General features: G+C 48.3%; 9 protein-coding genes across 9 annotated transcripts; 6 read left to right on the forward strand and 3 right to left on the reverse strand.

Moving 5' to 3' along the window:
- Positions 1-3,787: 3,787 nt before the first annotated feature.
- Positions 3,788-4,468, reverse strand: FPRO_06475 (uncharacterized protein; the record flags this gene model as incomplete). The annotated part of the gene is made up of 1 exon (XM_031228608.1): positions 3,788-4,468. The coding sequence occupies one exon, from the start codon at positions 4,466-4,468 to the stop codon at positions 3,788-3,790; it is 681 nt and encodes a 226-aa protein (XP_031078927.1).
- An 898-nt stretch (positions 4,469-5,366) lies between these two features.
- FPRO_06474 (phosphate transport protein) lies at positions 5,367-7,263 on the forward strand (the record flags this gene model as incomplete). The annotated part of the gene is made up of 5 exons (XM_031228609.1): positions 5,367-5,902; positions 5,955-6,187; positions 6,237-6,733; positions 6,780-6,861; positions 6,908-7,263. The coding sequence occupies 5 exons, from the start codon at positions 5,367-5,369 to the stop codon at positions 7,261-7,263; spliced, it is 1,704 nt and encodes a 567-aa protein (XP_031078928.1).
- Positions 7,264-7,996: 733 nt separating this feature from the next.
- Positions 7,997-9,373, forward strand: FPRO_06473 (uncharacterized protein; the record flags this gene model as incomplete). The annotated part of the gene is made up of 1 exon (XM_031228610.1): positions 7,997-9,373. One exon carries the CDS (start codon positions 7,997-7,999, stop codon positions 9,371-9,373), a length of 1,377 nt encoding a protein of 458 aa, XP_031078929.1.
- Positions 9,374-10,007: 634 nt separating this feature from the next.
- Positions 10,008-10,512, forward strand: FPRO_06472 (uncharacterized protein; the record flags this gene model as incomplete). Its single annotated transcript, XM_031228611.1, has 2 exons — positions 10,008-10,122; positions 10,181-10,512. 2 exons carry the CDS (start codon positions 10,008-10,010, stop codon positions 10,510-10,512), a joined length of 447 nt encoding a protein of 148 aa, XP_031078930.1.
- Positions 10,513-10,725: 213 nt separating this feature from the next.
- FPRO_06471 (uncharacterized protein) lies at positions 10,726-11,480 on the reverse strand (the record flags this gene model as incomplete). The annotated part of the gene is made up of 2 exons (XM_031228612.1): positions 10,726-11,060; positions 11,105-11,480. The coding sequence occupies 2 exons, from the start codon at positions 11,478-11,480 to the stop codon at positions 10,726-10,728; spliced, it is 711 nt and encodes a 236-aa protein (XP_031078931.1).
- Positions 11,481-12,790: 1,310 nt separating this feature from the next.
- FPRO_06470 (CTP synthase) lies at positions 12,791-15,416 on the forward strand (the record flags this gene model as incomplete). The annotated part of the gene is made up of 18 exons (XM_031228613.1): positions 12,791-12,839; positions 12,895-12,903; positions 12,958-13,004; positions 13,056-13,064; positions 13,118-13,164; positions 13,215-13,251; positions 13,298-13,326; positions 13,386-13,452; positions 13,514-13,547; positions 13,601-13,608; positions 13,659-13,755; positions 13,807-13,814; positions 13,877-13,927; positions 13,976-14,116; positions 14,163-14,866; positions 14,913-15,158; positions 15,206-15,258; positions 15,310-15,416. 18 exons carry the CDS (start codon positions 12,791-12,793, stop codon positions 15,414-15,416), a joined length of 1,743 nt encoding a protein of 580 aa, XP_031078932.1.
- Positions 15,417-16,528: 1,112 nt separating this feature from the next.
- Positions 16,529-17,435, forward strand: FPRO_06469 (uncharacterized protein; the record flags this gene model as incomplete). Its single annotated transcript, XM_031228614.1, has 3 exons — positions 16,529-17,153; positions 17,197-17,318; positions 17,367-17,435. 3 exons carry the CDS (start codon positions 16,529-16,531, stop codon positions 17,433-17,435), a joined length of 816 nt encoding a protein of 271 aa, XP_031078933.1.
- Positions 17,436-18,019: 584 nt separating this feature from the next.
- Positions 18,020-18,985, forward strand: FPRO_06468 (uncharacterized protein; the record flags this gene model as incomplete). Its single annotated transcript, XM_031228615.1, has 3 exons — positions 18,020-18,535; positions 18,583-18,897; positions 18,947-18,985. The coding sequence occupies 3 exons, from the start codon at positions 18,020-18,022 to the stop codon at positions 18,983-18,985; spliced, it is 870 nt and encodes a 289-aa protein (XP_031078934.1).
- Positions 18,986-19,100: 115 nt separating this feature from the next.
- Positions 19,101-20,363, reverse strand: FPRO_06467 (uncharacterized protein; the record flags this gene model as incomplete). The annotated part of the gene is made up of 1 exon (XM_031228616.1): positions 19,101-20,363. One exon carries the CDS (start codon positions 20,361-20,363, stop codon positions 19,101-19,103), a length of 1,263 nt encoding a protein of 420 aa, XP_031078935.1.
- Between the last annotated feature and the right edge of the window lie 349 nt (positions 20,364-20,712).

Genomic DNA, 20,712 nt, shown 5'->3' on the forward strand with positions numbered 1-20,712 from the left:
ACCGCATCATTCTTTGGGTGCCTCAGTATGCAATAGCAGAACCACGTTATTGATCAGGAGCTTTTGACATGGTAAAAGGGGGAACTCAATTCGACATTGAACTGAGCTTTGCAAGTAATGATTAGCTTGCATTAAAAATTGCCCGTCAAAGAGTTCCCCCCCCCCTCACCATCACCGCACTAATAAGCGCCACTGGGTGACATGTTCAGGTTGCAGCGCGTGAGGTGTTGTACGCAAGACGGCAGGTCACTGAAGCAACAATACATACAGAGGCCAGCATGATGTGTATGTACATACGGAGTACGTGCACACGTAGAAACTCACATGGATGCTGTTATCCCTTCTGGCGGTTTTGCGTTGCCGATCGGATCAGTAAGCGGAGTGGTCTGATGCGAAAAAAATAAATAACACGAAGTTGAGCGGAGAGACCGTTGTCTCAAAGCTCGGACGTAGAGCCAAACTCATGATGGACTGGTTTGGTCCTGTCGAGAATAAAAAATTCAACCTTCTACCGGCCCGTCCAAGAGATGTGGCATCTTTCGAGATCCACCTGTGAAGAGCCACTCCCGCAGGCTTCTCAACATTCTTCCATTGACTTTCTTCTTCTCGAGAGTCTACTCCAGTCTAGGTATTTCCACCTCCTCCAGCTTCTGCCACGTGAAGATATGTGCCATGACACGTGAAGAAATGCCCATTGGCTGGCCTGCGAAAGGAGACAACAGCCATCCATGCCCTTCCAGAGGAGAACAAGGCTGGGGAGGCATCATTGCAACTGTAGCAGACAGGCCGATGAGATATTTTTAACCCAATCGTCGATTTGGCATGGCATGGCATGGCATGGCAAGGCAAGGTTTTTCCTTTTCTCCTGATTAAAAAATCGCTCTTTAGTGGCTGCACTAATTCATCTCAACTGTCGTCATTCACATCCTTATCATTCGGTCTTGGCCCCGAAATTAAGCAATTGCCCAGCAGCTGTCTTGTCTTGCCAAGGGGGCGTGTGCCTCCTTAATCCCTGTTTCTCACGCTCGGTACCTGCGTCGGGAGGTTTTTCCAAGTGGCGAAGAAATTGCCTGTCTAGACGTGAAAATTTGATGGGAAAAGGAGATTGGATTGAGATCCCAATCGTTAGTTGATCCAACTTAGGGCTGGATCTTGGGAAAAGCTTATCACTGCGAGAGATGAGGCCGATAGAGAGGTTGCAGCCTTTGGTGATTGAGGCCAGGATGTGCGTGATAAGAGAGGTCAGGGTTTAGACGAGCGAGGGGTCGTTATCATGGCGCACTTTTGTCAACGGTCAATCAATCTACCAACTCGATCCTCAGTCAATTGGTGCGCATTTGCCGATGACGATCACATCGACAAACTCTAGCTTTCACATTCTCCCATGTAAACTGAATTCAGTAACCACATCCTCAACTCAATTCCACCATTTGAAGACATCCAATCCAATTGCATTCGCATCTCACCCCATGTCGGGGGACATGATCCGCAGCGGTACGGTACACTCTGACCAGCTGTCAGCACTTAAGATCTCTCTTACCCACCATTGCAAGCGATATGAACATAAAGCTTAGCACACAGTCAATCTTGGACCATAATTATCATCAAATTTGAAGTTGAAGTTGTTGTAGGGTAAGAACTGTGCTTGTTGCAGCCTCAGAATATGCATGCTTCATTTCCATTCTTCTCTGAGACTCCGAGTTTCACGCATCGCTTGACCCACTAGGGGCATCTCCGATAACATTTGACGAAGGATCGTTACCCTGTATCGCCAAAAAGTTTCTTCTCGTACATTTGTTTACGGTTCATGCAAGCCTTTAAGCTTAATTAATTGGCGAGAGATAATTCGTAGTTGAGTTTGTGTATTCTGGAGGAAGCTCATGTGCTACTTGTGCATGTTAGGGGTGGTAATACACAGATCCTCAAAGATTAGAGGCAACGTCACTTAAGACAGGAAGCACTACATCGAGAGACATCCAGAGCCCGAAATAGCTTTTATGGGTTCACCATTCTTACCGACATTTATGCGAATCACAACGAGTAGAGCGGGTCCGCTTACCAGATCTTTACCAGATCTTTCAGTCAAACAAGCTGTGATGAAACATACTGGAATGTGAAGGGAACCATCACCTGGAACGCGCTACAGAGGCTCCAGTAAATGTCTTATTTGAGCCTCCCTTGATCGGGCAAGTCTCCAAATAATTCTAGGGAAGATACTGGCAGGGCGGCGAGACCCCGTCGTGCGGGCTGTGTCATCCCTCACGGCCCGTCGTTGACATTCCTGCAACGCGGGTATAAGATCGGGCGATGAGGTGAAATGGAAGGGAGTATGGAATGAGAGAAAAGTTGGTGGTACGCGAATGATGTTATACGTGAAACATTGGAGTTTGCATTATTTTGATCGCACGATGCATGCTGTGGTTCTGATCTTGACGATCGTGGTTGATCATGTTCACGTATCTACGTGATCGACTTGAGGCCCAGCTGATCAACATGCTAGGCGACCGCGGAAGATGTTGGTTGACCAAATTCGATGCAGAATAATGAGGAATAATAAAAACTCGGATTTGGCAAGAATGCGGATGGTGTGCGATGACAATATGCCTGCGGAGTATGGCCCGGGGTTGCTTCGTTCGTAATGGGTGCTCACCACTCCAGGATGTCCAGAGAGCTGAAGGCTCCAAGAGCTTGCGACGGAGGGTAAAAATATCCAAGAGTATTAGTCTAGTCAGTGGCAGCGTTTAGAGCATCGGGTTGCGTTCACAAGCCTGCCTGTTGTCGTTGGTCGGAGGGCCTCTGTCGTAGGTGACTGAGATCACCATCCACATCGATGTTGCTCAACATTGCGACACTCAATCAAACTAGCGGAGACAAAGAGATAGATAGAGAGGTGATCAAATAGGTGGATGTAATAAGCCACTCTGAAGATGTAAGCTGTCTTGATTGAAGTAGTTCGCAGAGATGCTGCTTACACATGCTTCTCTGTTGCAACTCCTCTCGTTAAGCATCATGCTCAGCAGTATGTCAAACGATCGATTTCAGAACTTCCTCGACTCAATACACAGTATTGGCAATACTTTGTTGGAAGCATTCTACCCAGGGATTGCATTTGACACTTACAAATGATACCTTATCCAGAAGCCCACAATATCGACGGTCGCATTTATCCAGGGACAACAGAAAACACTGGCAAAGACACGAGGAGCAGGCCGTATTTGTTTGAGATGCAATTCCGGGAGATCTTGCTCTTGTTATAGTATTTGGGTGGTCACAAGAGCGATGACCCACGATCGTCGGCATTTGGGTATGTTGCATTGTTCATTTCGGTACTGCACTCAACGCATAAAGATGAGCATCACTTCCAAACTGTAAATCAACAAATGCGCTGAAGATGGCAACGGCTGGGTCGCAAGATGCAAGGTGATAGACAGCCTGTGCAGTGAACGGGCATAAAGCGGTTTCACTGTACCATCAGACGTGAAGCTGGGAAGGTGAAAGTGGCAGTGACGGAGAGGACTTTGGCTCCATTACTGGCTTAATCTAGGCTTTTGCTATTTTGAGGCGCCGATTTGGACAGACGCAGCCGGTTGCGCGCAATCTGAGCGGAATAGTCACAGGGTACGAGCGGTTGTAGCTGGTCGGATTCCAGACAAGCAGATGGGATCGCATCGCGCACCATCATATGCAATATGAAGAATATCTGCTTCATGTTAGTGGACAGTGATCTAGTTGAGATGGGCGAGTGAGTGTACTTACATTACGTTTATACAATACTCAACTCTCGCCGCTATTGAGGTCCCTCTTTGCCCTCCTCCCAGTCCTTCAGTGCTGCACTGAGCGCCTTCTTGGCTTTCATTTGTCGCGCAAGGAAAGGAGCATTGAAGAGCTCATGGAGAGGCATCTCGCTGTTTGCGTGATCGTGCGCAAACTCAACGGTGCAGTTCTTGCCCAACTTCTGCTTCGCAATCCTGACACTTTCGCGTAGCACATCACCACCAAGTCCTCGCCGTCTGTACCGCGCTCTCGTTGTCCATGCACGAATGAAAGCAGCGTTGTTGCTCTTCTCCAATCGAAGGACCACTGCAGCGATGATGTCCTTGCCAAAGCGCGCCCCGATGATGGTGTCCTCAACACCATCCTTTATCATCCAGTCAAGCCAGTTGGTCTCCTCAGCGATGCGAATGTACGCGCTGGTGAAATATCGAATTGCGACGAGGTAAGTGAGTATTATACCGGGATAGATAATTAGCATAGTGCTGATGTCTTTGCCAATGCCCGCGCCATAGTGTGCGATTGCCAGAATGGCTATAAAGACAGAGAGGGGAATAGGGTGGAAGATCATGGCGCGTGATGCTGTTTGACGCTGTTGCGCGACACTGTCGGCGATGAGTTTGAGAGCATCTTTCTTTTCTTTTGGATCGGTTAGGATTTCGATTGATAGAGGCGGTGGTTCTGTTTGTTCTGACATGGTGATGTTGGAAGAGTGAGGTGACAAGTTGACGTATGATGCGCACGCAAAGAATGCGACAGCCTTGCGTATAAGCGAATGCAACAACACCCTCAAAAGCGACGGCCCGAAAAAGAAGAGATAGGTCACAAGAGAAAAGAAAGAGGCAGAATTCGATGACCCAGACTTAGAAGAGTCGTTGGAAGACACGTGCTCTCCAAGTCGCAAAAGTCTTGGCCCGCGGGATTAAAGCGGCAACACAATCGACGCTTCTCTTCAGCTGAAGCCGTGATACCCGAAATATTGAAGACTCCAAACGCCTTCGGTGTCCCAATGCAGCAAAACTTTACCACCAACAAGCTTAGTCCTTAATGACAAGCTTACTCTCTCGGTGTCTCCATTCAAGTCCAGATGCGCCTCAATCTGTCACTCTTGATGCCAAGGCGGGTCGGAGCCACGCTAATTCCGTGCCGTGTCCCGAGACCCTGGAACGCTCCTAGCCAAGCAATCTCAACGCCTGAATGCACGTGGGAACCGAGCTCGACGTCTATTCGTCCTCACTTATAACTGTCGTGTGCTTCATCCTATACCGAGCATGGAGACTCAGGAGATAGCATGTCGAGTTCTAGAAGAGCATGTCCTCGAGAAACAAAATTTGACTGGTGCGTCTCGGTTCGGACGGCTCTTGATGGGATTTTTGTAAGAGAGAACTATGGGGGATTAATATCGAGGTCGGTTTATATATATCAGATCGTTCTGTTCCTTTCTAGATCTCTTGGCTTGTTCTTGGCTGCAAGGATAATTTCACTTGTGAACGTGCCGCTGGGTACCTTTTCCAAGTGCACGTACGTACAGTACACGAAATTCAAGACCAGTTCTATTCTTCATATCGTTCTTTATTAAAATAATTCTTCCTAAAATGGCTGCCACTCCTGGTCCCGTGGCCAAGACAAGCGGCGGCAATAATGCCTTCCACAACTTCCATAACGACTTTGCTCACATCGCCGACCCCAATGAGCGTCGTCGTCTTGCCCTCGCCGAGATCGACAAGGCCCCCTTCGGCTGGTACCATGTCCGCGCCTGTATCGTCGCCGGTGTTGGTTTCTTCACTGACTCCTACGATATCTTCTGCGTGTCCATGTTGACCATCATGCTGGGCATTGTGTACTACCCTGGCAAGGGAAAGCTTGCTACCAGCTCTGACAACGCCATCAAGCTTTCGACTTCTGCTGGTACTGTTATCGGACAGCTTGGATTTGGTATGCTGGCCGATATTGTCGGTCGTAAGAGGATGTATGGTCTGGAGCTTATTGTCATCATCTTTGCGACTCTTGCTCAGGCCCTGACTGCTGGTTCACCTTCTACCTCGCTTGTTGGCCTTATCATCTTCTGGCGTGTAGTTATGGGCGTGGGTATTGGTGGTGATTATCCCCTTTCTTCCATCATTACCTCCGAGTAAGTTCCTCTACGTTCAAGAAGATTATATCCAGGTCAATTAACATTACAGATTTGCTACCACCAAGTGGCGTGGTGCCATGATGGCTGCCGTCTTCGCCATGCAGGGTATCGGTCAGCTCGTCGCCGCTCTCGTCATGATGTTCCTCACCCTCGGCTTCAAGTCTTCTCTCGAGGGTGCCCCTGATACCAAGCACTGCACTGGAGACTGCCAAGTCGCCGTTGACAAGATGTGGCGTACCCTCGTCGGTTTCGGTGCCGTCCCTGCTTGCATTGCCCTCTACTGTAAGTAACTTACGCCCCTATCTCTCAACACATACTGACCCTGGCATAGACCGTCTCACCATCCCTGAGACTCCCCGTTACACCTTCGACGTCGCTCGTGACGTTGAGCAAGCTGATGAGGACGTCAAGGCTTACATTAATGGCAAGCGTGAGGGTGACACCGACGAGGTCGCCCGTGCTCAGGTCCATGCCAGCGCCAAGTCCAACCTCCAGGTTCCCAAGGCCAGCTGGAGCGACTTCTGCCAGCACTACAGCAAGTGGAAGAACCTGTCAATCCTCATCGGTACCGCTGGTTCATGGTTCTGTCTTGATGTGGCCTTTTATGGTCTCAGCTTGAACAACGGTACTATCCTCAAGGTTATTGGCTACTCTACCAAGGATGCCAACAACATGTACGAGTACTTGCACAACACTGCTGTTGGTAACATCATTATTGTCTTGGCCGGTGCTGTTCCTGGCTACTGGGTCTCGGTTGCTACTATTGATACTCTTGGACGAAAGACTATTCAGCTTGGTGGTTTCATCATCCTGACTATCCTTTTCATTGTAAGTTGTTGTCGTGGCTGGGAGTTTACAAGGCTAACGTGTTTAGGTCATGGGTTTTGCTTACAACCATATCTCCTCCAATGGTCTCCTCGCCATCTACGTCCTTGCCCAGTTCTTCTTCAACTTCGGTATGTCTTTATTCCTTCCACGAAAGACCGTAACTAACAACTTCAGGCCCCAACACCACCACCTTCATTGTCCCTGGTGAGGTCTTCCCTACCCGCTACCGATCTACCTCCCACGGTATCTCCGCTGCCTCAGGAAAAATCGGTTCCATCATTGGCCAGGGTGCCATCTCCATCCTCCGCACCCACGGTGCCACCGACAAGAACGAGGCCCCCTGGATGGACCACGTCCTTGAGATCTACGCTCTCTTCATGCTTCTCGGTATCTTCACCACTCTTCTAATTCCTGAGACTGCCCGTAAGACTCTTGAGGAGCTCAGTGGTGAGGATGACTATGCCAACAACCCCGAGACTACCATTGATACTGAGGCTCACGCCGGTAAGAATGAGCGAACCAGCGGTTAGGAGTGTGTCACTCTTTTATGTTGGCGCTGCTGATTGGATGTGTTGGTATCACATGAAACTTGGCAGTGATTTACGGACCCTGCTGGGCTGATGGAACAGAACCTGATTTACTAAAACATTCCTTGATTTGGTTGAGATGCTTGGAAACTCAACAGGTACATTACAAGTTTATAGCAAAATTAATAATCACTAAATAAATACCAAGTTACTGGATCGACAGTCCCTTGCCAGCGTGACTTGGCCGTTCTCAGTCACAGCTTGTAGTGAAGAAGAAATGGTTTGAGGTGACAGTGTGTGCGCCCCCCTCAGGAAGCAAGAAAATACCGGACCTTGATTTAGTTTAGGGTGTTAAAATAAACCCAGCAAAAGATATCTAAAGCTTAGAACCTTGATCCTAATTGACAAAAAGACTTAAAAGATCTCATGAATTTATATAAAATTATTTAAGTCTTTTTATTATTTAGGATCAAGATCCTAAGTTTTCTTTCCTCCCCTACCTAGACCACCATCTAGAACGGCAGTATGAAGCCACCACCCCATCTTTCACTCCTACCTGTAGTCTGATAGATTTGCACTTGCTTTAAAGACTGCATTGCTGTTGCCATGAGAAGCTCTGTATATTTTCCTTCCCTTCTTTCACTCTCCTTCGCCAATATCATGAGCTCAGGACTCCTCTCACAATTAGAAACTCAGCATCAACACAACACAGGTACCAGCAAACTTACAATACAAAATGATCGATCTAGACGTCGAAATCAACCCCTTGACCAACAGAGTCGATGTCGGAGAGTATTACAGCCTCTGCTTGGTCTACTACTCCAAAACCAACAACTTATACCCCAAGTTTATTTCCCACATACGCGAGGGCCTGGCACTCCTTTCGGAAGAATTTCCCTGGGTCGCCGGCCAAGTCCAACATGAACGATGCACGGATCAAGGAGCCAATAAATACAAGATAATCCCTTTTCGAGAGGTGCCTTGCTTGCAAGTCGAGAATCTTCTAAAGACCTCCTCAACGGATTTCGGACGTAGAAGAGGCGAGGAATTTCCCATGCATTGGATCAACGAGAGTCATGTCCCCATACAGGAGCCTTTGGCGGACTCAAAGCCCTCTCCTGTGATGGAGTTAAAGTTCACCCGCGAACTAGGCGTTGATATCCTCACCATCAGTATGAGCAGCAAAGTCGTCGACAGAGCAGGCCTAATTATGATGGTTCGAGTGTTGGCTGAAGCCTGTCGTCAGAAAAAGCTTCCATCCTCGGATGTTGTTGAGTCAATACATAAAAACGCGGCGTTTTTTAACAATGACAAGAAGAGCCCAAGGCATGACAGAATCCCTATCAAATTTGTGTCGGCTCCTCAGTCAACCCAAAGCCAATCGTATGAGGCAAAAGGTATTGATTGGGCTCTGTTCACGTTTGATCGAAAGGCTGTGCAATACATCGAGGACTTGGCCTTGACTTGTGACAGCCCCTCAGAATCCTTCTTGGATGTGGATATTGATCAGGCTTTTTCCGCTTTTGTTTTCCGAAACATATGCTGTGCAAGGGACCGCCGACTCACCTCGGGGTGGACAGCGAGATGCTTTCGTACGGTCGATGCACGTGGAGCCCGAACACAAACAGCGGAGGCGGAACATCTTGGGGCACTTCAACACATGACATGCAATAGCTATACCAACCCGGGCACTATGAGTATCGAGACAATAGCCAGGGACTTACACAAGGCCTCATCTCCACACGCACTCAGTCGGGATGTGGAACATTTCATGTTTAATACGGGCACAGCAATCGGCAACCCGGCTTTTATTTCAGACGCGATTTTCAACCCTGAGCAAGATGTTGCTATAGTCTCCTGGGCCGAAATTGAAAGCACCAGCTCGGATTTTAACCTATCAAGCTCCTGGAATATCCGGAGTATTAGGGTTCCATATCATCGGCCTGCATCAGAGGGTCTTGTGTATTTCATGCCCCGAAGGAAGGAGGGTGAAATGACGGTGGCTCTATCGTTGCGGAAGACGGATCTGAAGACGTTAATGGGATTGGCAGAATGGACTGACCGTGTGATATATGGCGAAAACCGACTTGCAACAGACGTCGATCAGCATTGATCACAATATATATTCAGGACTAGTAGAAATTAATCAACTTCATCCTAGATGACAATAAGGCTCAGGTAAATATACATAAATTGAGGATATCTTTTACTAAGTTTATTTTAACACCCTATATTAAGGTCCGGTATTTTCTTGCTTCCTGAGGGTAGTCTTCTTAATTTCGTGGCGAAGTGCAGGTATCCTGGCTTCTAAGAATGGAGAAATTCATTTCAATCAACTTCATTTTCAGTGACTCCTGGTTTCTCACCCAAAAAGAAGTATCTCGCTCTCTTCCTCTTTGATTGGTGGACCGTAGAATAAACACCATCGTGGCTCATCCCTGTCGTCCTCCCACCAAATGACGTCGAGGCGCCACGAGAACCGGTTTTTAGAGCGACACGCGCCACACCCAAAAGACTCAGCATGGCATCACAATGCGTCTTGGTCAACCACCACCACCAAGAAATGAAACAGCCTATGAGATTTGCCTTGCGTCGTTTCAGATCCTTGCAAAGTGGATGACGTAGCAAGACGCGCAATGTGTATAAAGTCGTGTCTTCAGCACGGTCTTCCAGTCTGGGAGACAAAGATAAACCAGACGATAAACGATACAGCAGATTCCACATAATTTTGTTTGATATTCTTCACAATGGAGTGGACTAAGGCTACCTATAACGAGCAGTACGAGAAGTGGGTTCCTTGGATGGAGGACATGTATCTTCGTTGGTTCACCAAGGATAACAAGACAAGCTATGCTGCCAAGCGTAAGATCTCTACATCTCTACATCCCATCCCGTTCTCTCCCTTCTAACTTCACGATAGAAAACCTCGACAAGACCAAAGTAACTGGCGTCGAACAAGTCGACACTCTCCAAGACGGCGTCCATAATCTCGCCGCTGGTCAAGTCGGCCAAGGAGGACTTCTCCAACCCGTCGGTGACCTCGCATCAAAGGAGGGCGTAAACCGCGCTGAGCGACAAGGTCGTGATGAGAACGGCGGGTACGTCAACAAGGATGTTCCAGGCTCTGGAGCCATGAACAGCACAGCAAACGCTGTTGTCGGTGGTGGACAGGGTGCTGCCCAAGGATTACAAGATGTTGGAAAGGGCGTTGGCAACACCGTTGGCGGACTCTTGGGTGGAAAGAAGGAGTAAATAATCTTGGTGCTTCCTTTTGGTGTTTTGGTGATGGACTGGATAAAGGGTTGGGTATACCTTCGGCTTGATGGTCTGGTAAATGATACAATGCAGGATACGGATAAGCGATACTATTTTGTGAATGGTTAATTATTATTGGTATACACCACTAAGTACACTCTATGCTTCAACACAAAACTCTATCGCTGGCTCACCTAATGAGGCAATACCTTACATCCCAAGCAACTCCTTCATCCTTTCGCCCATAACTCCGGGGTGCGGCACGATGATCGCCCCCGCATCTTCAAGGGCTTTAGTCTTGGCCTCTGCAGTAACATCTCCATCTCTCCAGATCGCACCGGCATGTCCCATAGCCTTTCCTTCAGGCGCCGTGCGCCCTGCTACCATTGCTATGACAGGTTTGGGTCTTGGGGACGTGCGGCGATGTTCTCTAATGAGCTCCGCGGCTTCGAGCTCTGCCTCGCCCCCAATCTCTCCAATGACGATGATTCCCTTGGTTTCGTCATGATCGAAGAAGAGCTTCAGTCCATCTGCTAGGGTCGTGCCTGTCCTGTGTTAATGGCATGTCAACTCGTGCGATGAAGCTTACCTGGTAGCATATCGCCTCCCATTCCTATAACGAGACTCTGTCCCAAGCCAACCTGTGAGGTAGACCCGACAGCTTCGTAGCTCAAAGTACCTGACTTGGACACTATACCAACACAGCCGCGAGTATACTGCTTGTGGGGCATTATGCCTACACGACACTGTTTCGGGGAGATGATGCCAGGGCAATTAGGACCTACCAGCCGGGTCTTGGACTGTGTTCTCAAGACCTCATGAACCCGAAGCATATCGTGAACAGGTACATGCTCTGCGACTGAGACAACGAGAGGAACCTCTGCTTCAATGGCCTCGAGAATGGCTGCGACTGCGAATTTCGCGGGGACAAAGACGGCGCTGACGTCTGGTTTGACTTCCCTCATCGCCTGGGACAGCCATTACATTGGGCAATTGAGAGAGCTAGTGACTCACCTCTTTGACGGTGTTGAAGACTGGTAGGCCAAGGTGTGGCCACCTTTGTCTGGGGAGACTCCTCCGACAACATTTGTTCCATAGCTTATCGTGTCTTTTGCATTTATGGTTGCCTACGTCGTGGGAAGTCAGTGTTGGGATAGCTTCGTGACGCGTGGGATTGAGTCGAGTCACGTACGCACCGCTGGGCCTGTGAAGCCTACTCGATTGGCGTCCATTAATTAGTCGACCTCTTCTATATACCCAAAAAAGTATGACAAATGCCATAACTTGGTATATAACTCGAGTCTGGTCTGTTATCTTGAGGTTCCGTATTGTTCTATCGTATGGACTTGTACGAGTTGAGGACGTGGAGAAGCATTTCGCCATCCTGAGAATGTTTGTCGTAGAACGAACATGGTGCAAAATCTGTGATGTTATCATCCTGAGTTTGATTCGTTCAACCACCTAAGCGCGCGGCGAAATATTACATAGAAAAACCTGACCTTATGCGAAATGCCGCTGAACAACGTAATTGTACGTTGCTTTTGAGGTCAATTGGTGATGGATCGTGAAACTACCCCGCCATTTGGCGATCCTTACAATCACCATTGCTAGCTAACCTGTAGCAAGAGATGCACCAAGCAATTGACCTCGATTGGGAGCTTTCTAATCGTATAACAGTTGATGCGAGGGAGTCTGTTATCTGGAAAAATTGAACTCATCCTGTAGCATTCTTTCTAGGTCAATTCGAGCTTGTTGCACGATATATAGTTTCCATCTTCGGAATTCAACTGGGGTTCTTTAATGACTTCGTTCACACAAGATACAGCGGGGAACAGTACCTGACTGTGATCATCACTTCTTCCCAACGCAAGCTCTGGGCTCCTTTACTATGGCTTGTGATACTTTCTATCTTCTCCCTATCTTCCGAATGTCTTCTAAGTAGTTGATTGTTGGCCACAACGTTAACCTTTAGGCTGCTAACACATCCATATCTGAATGGCTTCAGTTGAACCAGTTCACTGGCTGCCAGGTGGGGCTCAACCAGGATGAATCCACGGCGTGACGCACAGAGTCATCTCTAAGCCGCATTTGGAAAGCGGTCAACGTTCTGAGCTTCACAGGGCGTGGCAGAAATCGTACCCCACCGCCGAATCTTTCTTTTCGTTGATTGAAGTTTTTGCGAACGCGCCGTACAAAACTCCCTGCAACTCCGCCCTGCAATACTAGCAGTTTCTATTCTTTATATAAACGAACAATTGAAAGAACAAACGGCATCATGAAGGTTGTTCTTGTGAGCGGCGGAGTTATCTCTGGTGTCGGCAAAGGTAAGCTTATCGCCGTCGCATTCTTTCCAAGGGCGTGCTAATTCGTGAATCACAGGCATTATCGGTATGGCAATTGATTAGCTGTGCTGATCTTCTCAACGACTGACACCAATATTAGCCAGTAGCGCTGGTCTTCTTCTCAAGACTCTCGGTCTTCGAGTCACGGTACGATACGACAACCATGATCACCGAACGAGCTTTGACTAACGTTTCCAGGCGATCAAAGTAAACCACACCAACGAAACCCTCCCTCACCGACGATTCTAACCCTCGACTAGACGGATCCTTATATCAACACTGACGCTGGCCTTCTCAACCCTCTCGAGTATGTTGCGGCTCAATCCCATGGCCCTTTCTTCCTTTAACACATCCCAGGCACGGCGAGTGCTTCGTTCTCGATGATGGCGGCGAGGTACGCTCAATGCTCACCGACGAAAAACTTTGCGCTGACCCCTCAGACCGATCTCGATCTTGGAAACTATGAGCGGTATGTTCTTCGACAACAAGACTTGACCGAAGCTGGACAAGGGGCTGACAGTACTCCAGATACCTTGGCATCCAATTGAGCCGTGACAGCAACATCACTACTGGCAAGATCTACCAGCAGGTCATTGTACGAATCCTCACGAATATTCAATACGCGATCCACGACCACTAATACAATTGATGTATAGGAGAAGGAGAGACGTGGAGACTACTTGGGAAAGAGTATGTGTTACGTTTGGAATTGTTGTTTTATGCGGATGCTAACGATTTCGTAGCTGTTCAGGTACATTGCGAAGCTCTACCATCTTGTAGATCCGTCTAACAGCATTCGAGGTCGTTCCCCACATCACAGATGCCATTCAGAACTGGATCGAGCGCGTTGCCAAGATTCCAGTTGACGCTTCTGGTGAATCGCCAGATGTTTGCATCAGTACGTCTTCCCTGAGCCAGATTTTACGCGACATTCGCTAACCCACCATAGTCGAGCTTGTACGATCTCCTACCGATTACCGATTACCGATTGCTTGGCATGGCGACTGACTTAACGATAGGGCGGAACAATTGGCGATCTCGAATCCGGTCCTTTCGTAGAGGCCCTTTCAGTATGAAACCCAGGCCCATCCCGAAGCTCAATACTAACAGCTACAAAGCAATTGCGACACAGACTCGGCCGCGACAACTTCCTCAGCATCAGCGTTTCCTACGTCCCTATTATCAATGGAGAGGAGAAGACAAAGCCCACTCAGCATGCCATCCGACAAGTTCGAAGCGCCGGTTTGATCCCCGATGTGGTATGTTCCTCGCAATCCAATACCAGTCCGCGCCTAACGTCTCCAGATTGCCTGCCGCTGCGAACGAGAACTCGACGTCGCTACCATTACAAAGATCGCCCGAAGCTGCCAAGTCGAAGATGAGCAGGTTATTGGCGTCCGCAACATGGACACCATCTACCAGGTCCCTCTCCTCCTCGAACAAGAGGGTCTACTTAAGCTTCTGCGTAAGGGTCTCGCCCTTGAGAAGCTTGAGGTTGCTCCTCCTATGGCTCAGAAGGGCCAAGCTCTTTGGGACCTTTGGAAGAAGACCGTTGTCCCCGATCGACACCTCGAACCCGTCAACATTGTCTTGGTTGGCAAGTACGTCAGTCTTGACGACTCGTATCTCAGTGTTCACAAGGCACTTGAGCACTCTGCTATGCGATGCAAGCGCAAGCTGAACCTTATCTCCGTCGATTCCGAGCACCTAGAACCCGATATGCAGCAGAAGGATCCCCGAAAGTTCCACGAGGCTTGGGCTCATGTTGTTCGAGCTCAGGGTATCATTGTTCCTGGTGGTTTCGGTACTCGAGGTATCCGTGGTATGGTTGATGTCGCCAAGTGGGCTCGTGAGCGAAAGCTCCCCTACCTCGGCATCTGCTTGGGTATGCAGACTGCTGTCATTGAGTACGCTCGTAACGTGATGGGCCTCAAGGATGCGACATCAGAGGAGTTCTCCGCCACCGCTGAGCACAAGGTTGTCATCTTCATGCCTGAGGGCTCCAAGGAGTAAGTCCATGTCGTGAATTAAGGAAGTTATGCTAATAAATAACAGGAAAATGGGTGGTACCATGCGACTTGGCAGCCGAACAACCCACTTCAAGCCTGGCACCGAATGGAGCAAGCTCCGGGCTCTGTACGGAGGAGCCGATGTTGTGGAGGAGCGTCACCGACATCGCTATGAGGTGAACCCCGACTACATTGAGGATCTCGAGAAGGCTGGCCTTTCCTTGACTTCAATGGATGACCAAGGTGTCCGAGTTGAGACCATTGAGCTGAAGGATCACCCCTTCTTTGTTGGGTGAGTATTATCCATCGCTTATATCGACTATTGCTGACCGTCAACAGCCTCCAGGCTCATCCTGAGTACAAGTCCAAGACCTTGGCCCCCGCGCCTTCGCGTGAGTACCCCCATGTTGCTGATCACCGCCCACCATGACTGACTGTATTAGTGCTCGGTCTTGTCGCCGCCAGCTCCGGATGCCTCGACGAGATCATCGAGGCCGCTCGCGTGAAGAAGGAGGCCACCAACGGGGTCAGCGACGTGACCAACTTTTAGATGGCGCAGTTCAATATCAGGCTTAGACTGGGAGACGGTCCCACGGATTGGGGGTTATGGGCTTAGATCTACGTAGGATGTGAGATAATGAGGCTTTTTTAGACTGCATGGTCGGCGTTGGGTGCTTAAAAATGAACTATACCTTGGCGAAAATGATAGACATGAATTTACAGATGCATTGTATGCTGAAGTGCTCTCAGTTTGAAGTTCTCAATGTCGGTGACTGATGATCAATTGGACGTCCTATACAACGCTTTTCTACTCGCGCAAATCTGCCCCTCACTCAAAAATCGATAGCGGCGCCTGTGATTTGACACCTATGATTGCTCAACCTGAATGCTTGCTAGTTTTGCTTCGTATTTCCTCCGTGATGCATCGTCAATTGAAGTTGGTGACAGCAAGATTGGGCTTGTTTGCTGGCGACACGTGACTAAGAAGCGTCCCAGTACCCCTCGTTGATCGCCTCGGCAACGTTTTTCAAGATCATCAATTGTGAGATTGTGGTGTTTGTTATTTTTATAGAAGCCTCTCTTCCTGCAACGCCATGGCTCTGAGATTTAGACCTCAGCTGCGAAAAATTCCTTTATTCTCGAACACGGTCATTGTACTGATAGTCCCCCAACCTTTGCGCTTACTTGCTAAGGGAATGTCAGGCTCAGACAAGATGTCTACATATACACGAATATTTGTCACAGAAGCTCATGAAAAAAGTAAGTCGAGGCTTCAGTTATGGAATTGCAATGCGGAGAGCTTAAGGCATTTTACTTAGGAAGGAATACCCATTCCAATGGGTGCTCTCTTTAGATCAAAGCGAGCTGGGGAAAAAATGATGCAACGTATAGCAGGCGGAGGAAGTAAGCTACAAGATACAAACATCGTTTGGTTCATCATGCTAATGTCCAATCTGAAAACCTTCATGCACTGCTAAAGCCTCAAAGCATCCATGGTGAACGAAAGTTCTCAGAAATAACAGACAAAACATATGGAAAAGGTCAAATAAAAGCACTACCACGCTATATCCGAGATGCCACTGGACAGAAAGACCACAGGGACCTGAAGATTCCGGTCTATTGGAAAAGATTGAGGAACATGAAGAGAAGTGGCGTCTCACTATGGCTGTTGACCGGGAAAGATATCGACCGATAATCAAGATTCAAGATGCCAAGCATCACCAGGGCTTTCCCAATGTCATATACGAGGCTGTATTTCAGGAAGTGTTCGAGTTCAACCTGAGCACCGGCATCACTGACGAGTTACTCACCGACATAGCGCAGAGCTTCCACTTAGGCAAGGTCTCGAAGGAGAGCTTGAGAGAAGTCATCCAACGCCTTTTCAGCATATTTCGGAAGAATGAAGCGCTCAGTCTGGAAACAGATCTTTTGTTTCTCAAGAACGGAAAGTTTATGTGCAACAATTCGGATTTCTTCTTTGACGACGCAGCACGGGGGCGACAGCAAAAGCTTTTTTCTCTGAGGGATAAGGGACAGGAGATCCCAGAGGAAGTGCGAGCTGAAAAACATGGGCTGGTGTATGTTCATATGGATGGAAATATTGGAAATGTGGTTAATGGTGCTGGACTTGCGATGGCGACGAATGATGCGATTAGTCTGTATGGTGGTTCGAGTGCCAACTTTCTTGATGCTGGGGGTCAAGCTACAAAGGAGACGATGCTGCAGGCTTTCAAGATCATCATGTCTGATAAAAGAGTCAAGGCGATTCTGGTCAACATCTACGGCGGTATGTTTGTTCCCAAGGTATGAGTATGAACTGACAGTAGTAGGAATCACTAGATGCGATATGATTGCAGAGTCCATCATCGCAGCAGCAAGCGAGCTGGGCCCCTTGAAAGTTCCTATGATGGTCAGGTTGCAGGGAACCAACTCGGAGGCTGGACTCCAGATGGTAAGTGCTCCGCGTGTGAAAGGTGAATAATAACTGAAACGATTCTAGCTCAAAGATGCGACCTTGGACATTCACGTTGAGGCAGATTTTGGGAAAGCGGCTCAGGAAAGCAGTTAGGTTGGCTGACATTGGCGTGAAAGCTGAGAGGTTGCAGTTGAAGCACCAGAGTATTCGTGAGCTGTCTGAAGAGGTTGAAGAGGATAGCAATGCGGGCTAGATATGTTCTTAGGGGTTCGATCAAGTCAGGTTGCTTTTGGATCGTTGATAAGACTTCAACGCATAGATTTAGGGTCTCTGACTACGGCTATTTGGGGAAATATCTATGATATACCGCCGATGTAGGCGAAAGGAACCTTGATCCCAATAGAGTAACCACCGATATAGCTTGATACTCACGCAGACGCGCGGAATCCCGACTGTCCTTGAAAGCTTACCAGCCAATAAGGTCGTCTCTAATTAGACCCTGACTGCCGTAAACCCCTGTTCATCCTCGTGATCGCTTCGATGTAATAGGCCAGGAATAGGCGGATGAATCCTTCAGGACCAGAAAGAGTATAGCATCAAATTTCCCGCGGAATATAAACACACGTAAGCACCAGCCCACCACAAACAACAATTCTTTTCATTTCTCAGATGAATACGTAGACTCTCGAGAGACTTCGACGAAGTCTGAGGAAGGCTTCAATTGTCGTGTCACGAAAATGGCTGCTCTCAAAACTCGCCTTGGCTTTACAAACACGACCTCATTCGTCCTATTCTGCATCTTCGCGGGAATCTTGTTTCTCTTCTCGACTCTTCAGCTTCCATACATCAACATCGACGGTGTATTCTGCGCCAAAGGAGATCCATGGTCGGTACCTGGAGAATGTTACGTATTTCAGAAACCAGGCCTCATGCGGTCTGGCATGCTGTTACACCTGGCGACGTTCTTACCCGCGGGTGCTCTGGTGTGTTTCCAATTCATACCGGCCCTCCGAAGACCGAAGTATATCAAGTTCCACCGCGTGAATGGATACGTAGTTCTGGTACTCTCGGCATTGGGAACAGTGGCAGCATTGATCATTGAGAGTGAAGCCATGGGAGGCATATTGTCGAATAGGATAGGAACGTGGACTCTTGCGACGCTGGTCACTACTGCAGCGGTGAAGGGCTATGTCAGTATCAAGAACAGAGAGATCGAGAAGCACCGTGCTTGGATGCTGAGGGCCTGGTTTTGGGTGAGCACCTCGCCAACTAAAGACCTAACGTTACTGACTTGCAAAAGGCAACATCAATCATCACCATGAGATTCATTCTGGTATCGCTAGCTCACATTATTGGCCACCCTTCAAGGTCGACTACCATGAGCATGCCATGCACAGTTATCGAGTATCTACACGAAAGCTTCCCTGGAACGAGGCAGAACCCATATCCAAGTTGTGCAGCATACATCTCAGGCGAGAACCCGCTGCAAGAAGCGCTTGTGACGACAAATTGGGATTTGAATGACTTGCCTGGTATCACGGCTGCTCTGAGAGTTGGCTATGCTGTCGGAGGCTGGCTAGGTTTTCTTATCAATGCTACTGGGATAGAAATCTATGTAAGTTACTTTCTGGTGTTTTTGTTATTGGATCCTGACGGCGGACTAGATATGGAAGACTGCACCTCCCCAAAAGCTCAAAGTTTGATGAAAGGTTAGAGGTATTGGTATATATAGTAATTGGAAAATATGTAGATATGACTATAAAAGTATCGCAAAGCATAACTCGAAAGAAAGGTTTGGCAACATAGCACCGTTTTATTCTAATAAGCCGTATATAACCCGTCCATATCGTGGAGTCTTTGCCTCTCCAGTATACTAATGCTGAATTGAGAAGCAGTTTTCGTAGGAGTGCCCTTGATAATTTCGTCTCCATTTCTCTGTGGCACCAATCTCACAACCTCTCTGGTTGGTTCCCAATGCACAGTTCCGTATCGGTACAACTCTCCAAAAGTCCCAGGACGATGTGTGATATCGTGATTCTCCTTCTTTTTGACAAGATCGCCTAAAGCTGGACGATCACCCATTGAGTTGTGATACATCTTGTACATGTGACTCTTCTCGAGCATCTCCATCATAAACGTTTCGGCTTCACTTCTCTTGTCGAGATCGGGCTCATCAAGGCGGGTGAGGAAATAGTCGGCTTGCTTTTGACCGTCGAGGTTGGTCTTGAGAGCACCGAGAATACCGTTTTCGATGCCCTCTACCATGAAGACCTTCTTCTCCCAGAATTCACGACCGTCGAAGCCGGTGATGTAATCGACAAGGTTGCGGGTGCGGTCACCAATGACCATCTGAGAGACATAGTCTGTCATGAAGTAGATCTGATTCTCATCCTCAGGATTTGCAAGGCCTTCAGCGAGACCGATCTCAGCGATGAGAGGATGCTTGTGAAATCCATCGACATTGGTTCGGCCCTTCCAGAGCTCTTTGTACCCTTTGTGCCAGTTCTTGATAAACTCGCAGTTCTTGCGAGCAGCGAGCATGAAATTGCCAAAGTCACCCCATTTGGCTCTAATTTGCCCTGTGATAATCCAGGCGGCCATTTCATAAGGCGCATCGGGTGATGAAATGTGATCCCAGAACAGCGTGTCAAGATGGATATGCAGCATATTGCTAACGTCCATCCAAACTCCTCCATGTTCGTAAATAAGAGGCAAGCGAGCAAGGTCCGCTGCATGTTGAGGTGCATGTTTTCCATCCATGGTTTTATTGACAAAGGTTTCTGGAAACCACTCTTTGCCAACATACTTGAAAATGTTGTTAGGCGAGCCTTCGACGAAGTCTACCAGACGGACGGTCCAAGAAGGACCGAGGCGTCTGACCCAGTTGATCACTGTCTGTTGATGGCTGGGGTACATGGCGTAGAAGCCTTTGTCCCATACTGCCCAGACATTCTTCTCCGAGGTGATGGGTTGATATGTTTGGAGCTGAGCGATGATTTCAGACTCGGGGCGGAGATCTAGTAGCGAAGGATCGATTTCGCGCAGGCCTGTAGCGCACTTGGGGATTGTGAATTTGCCCATTGCTGAGGTTGTAGTTGTAGAAGTTGGTAGGAGAGTTGATGTTAGACTCATATGTACGACGTTGGAGAAGTTGGAGTGAATGGTGATGAAGTCGAAGAGAATGGCGGGTTCGATGCGCTTGTTATATGGATGAAGTTGGTGAATCGAGATGAGTCGACTTCTTTATTGAGGATAGCCTCATTATTTATGACTCTGGAGCTGCAGATGAGTGATTCTGAAGGAGAGATGTGATTTGCTGGCAGGTCTCTAAATGGCCTCGATGGAGATTGCACTAACCAGAAACGGACCATTTCAAGATGAATCATCCATAAACTCGTCTGATTGGACCCTACTGTGCTTATTTTCGTAC

Source organism: Fusarium proliferatum (genome assembly GCF_900067095.1).
Source record: "Fusarium proliferatum ET1 genome assembly, contig: FPRO_scaffold003, whole genome shotgun sequence".
NCBI lineage: Eukaryota > Fungi > Ascomycota > Sordariomycetes > Hypocreales > Nectriaceae > Fusarium > Fusarium proliferatum.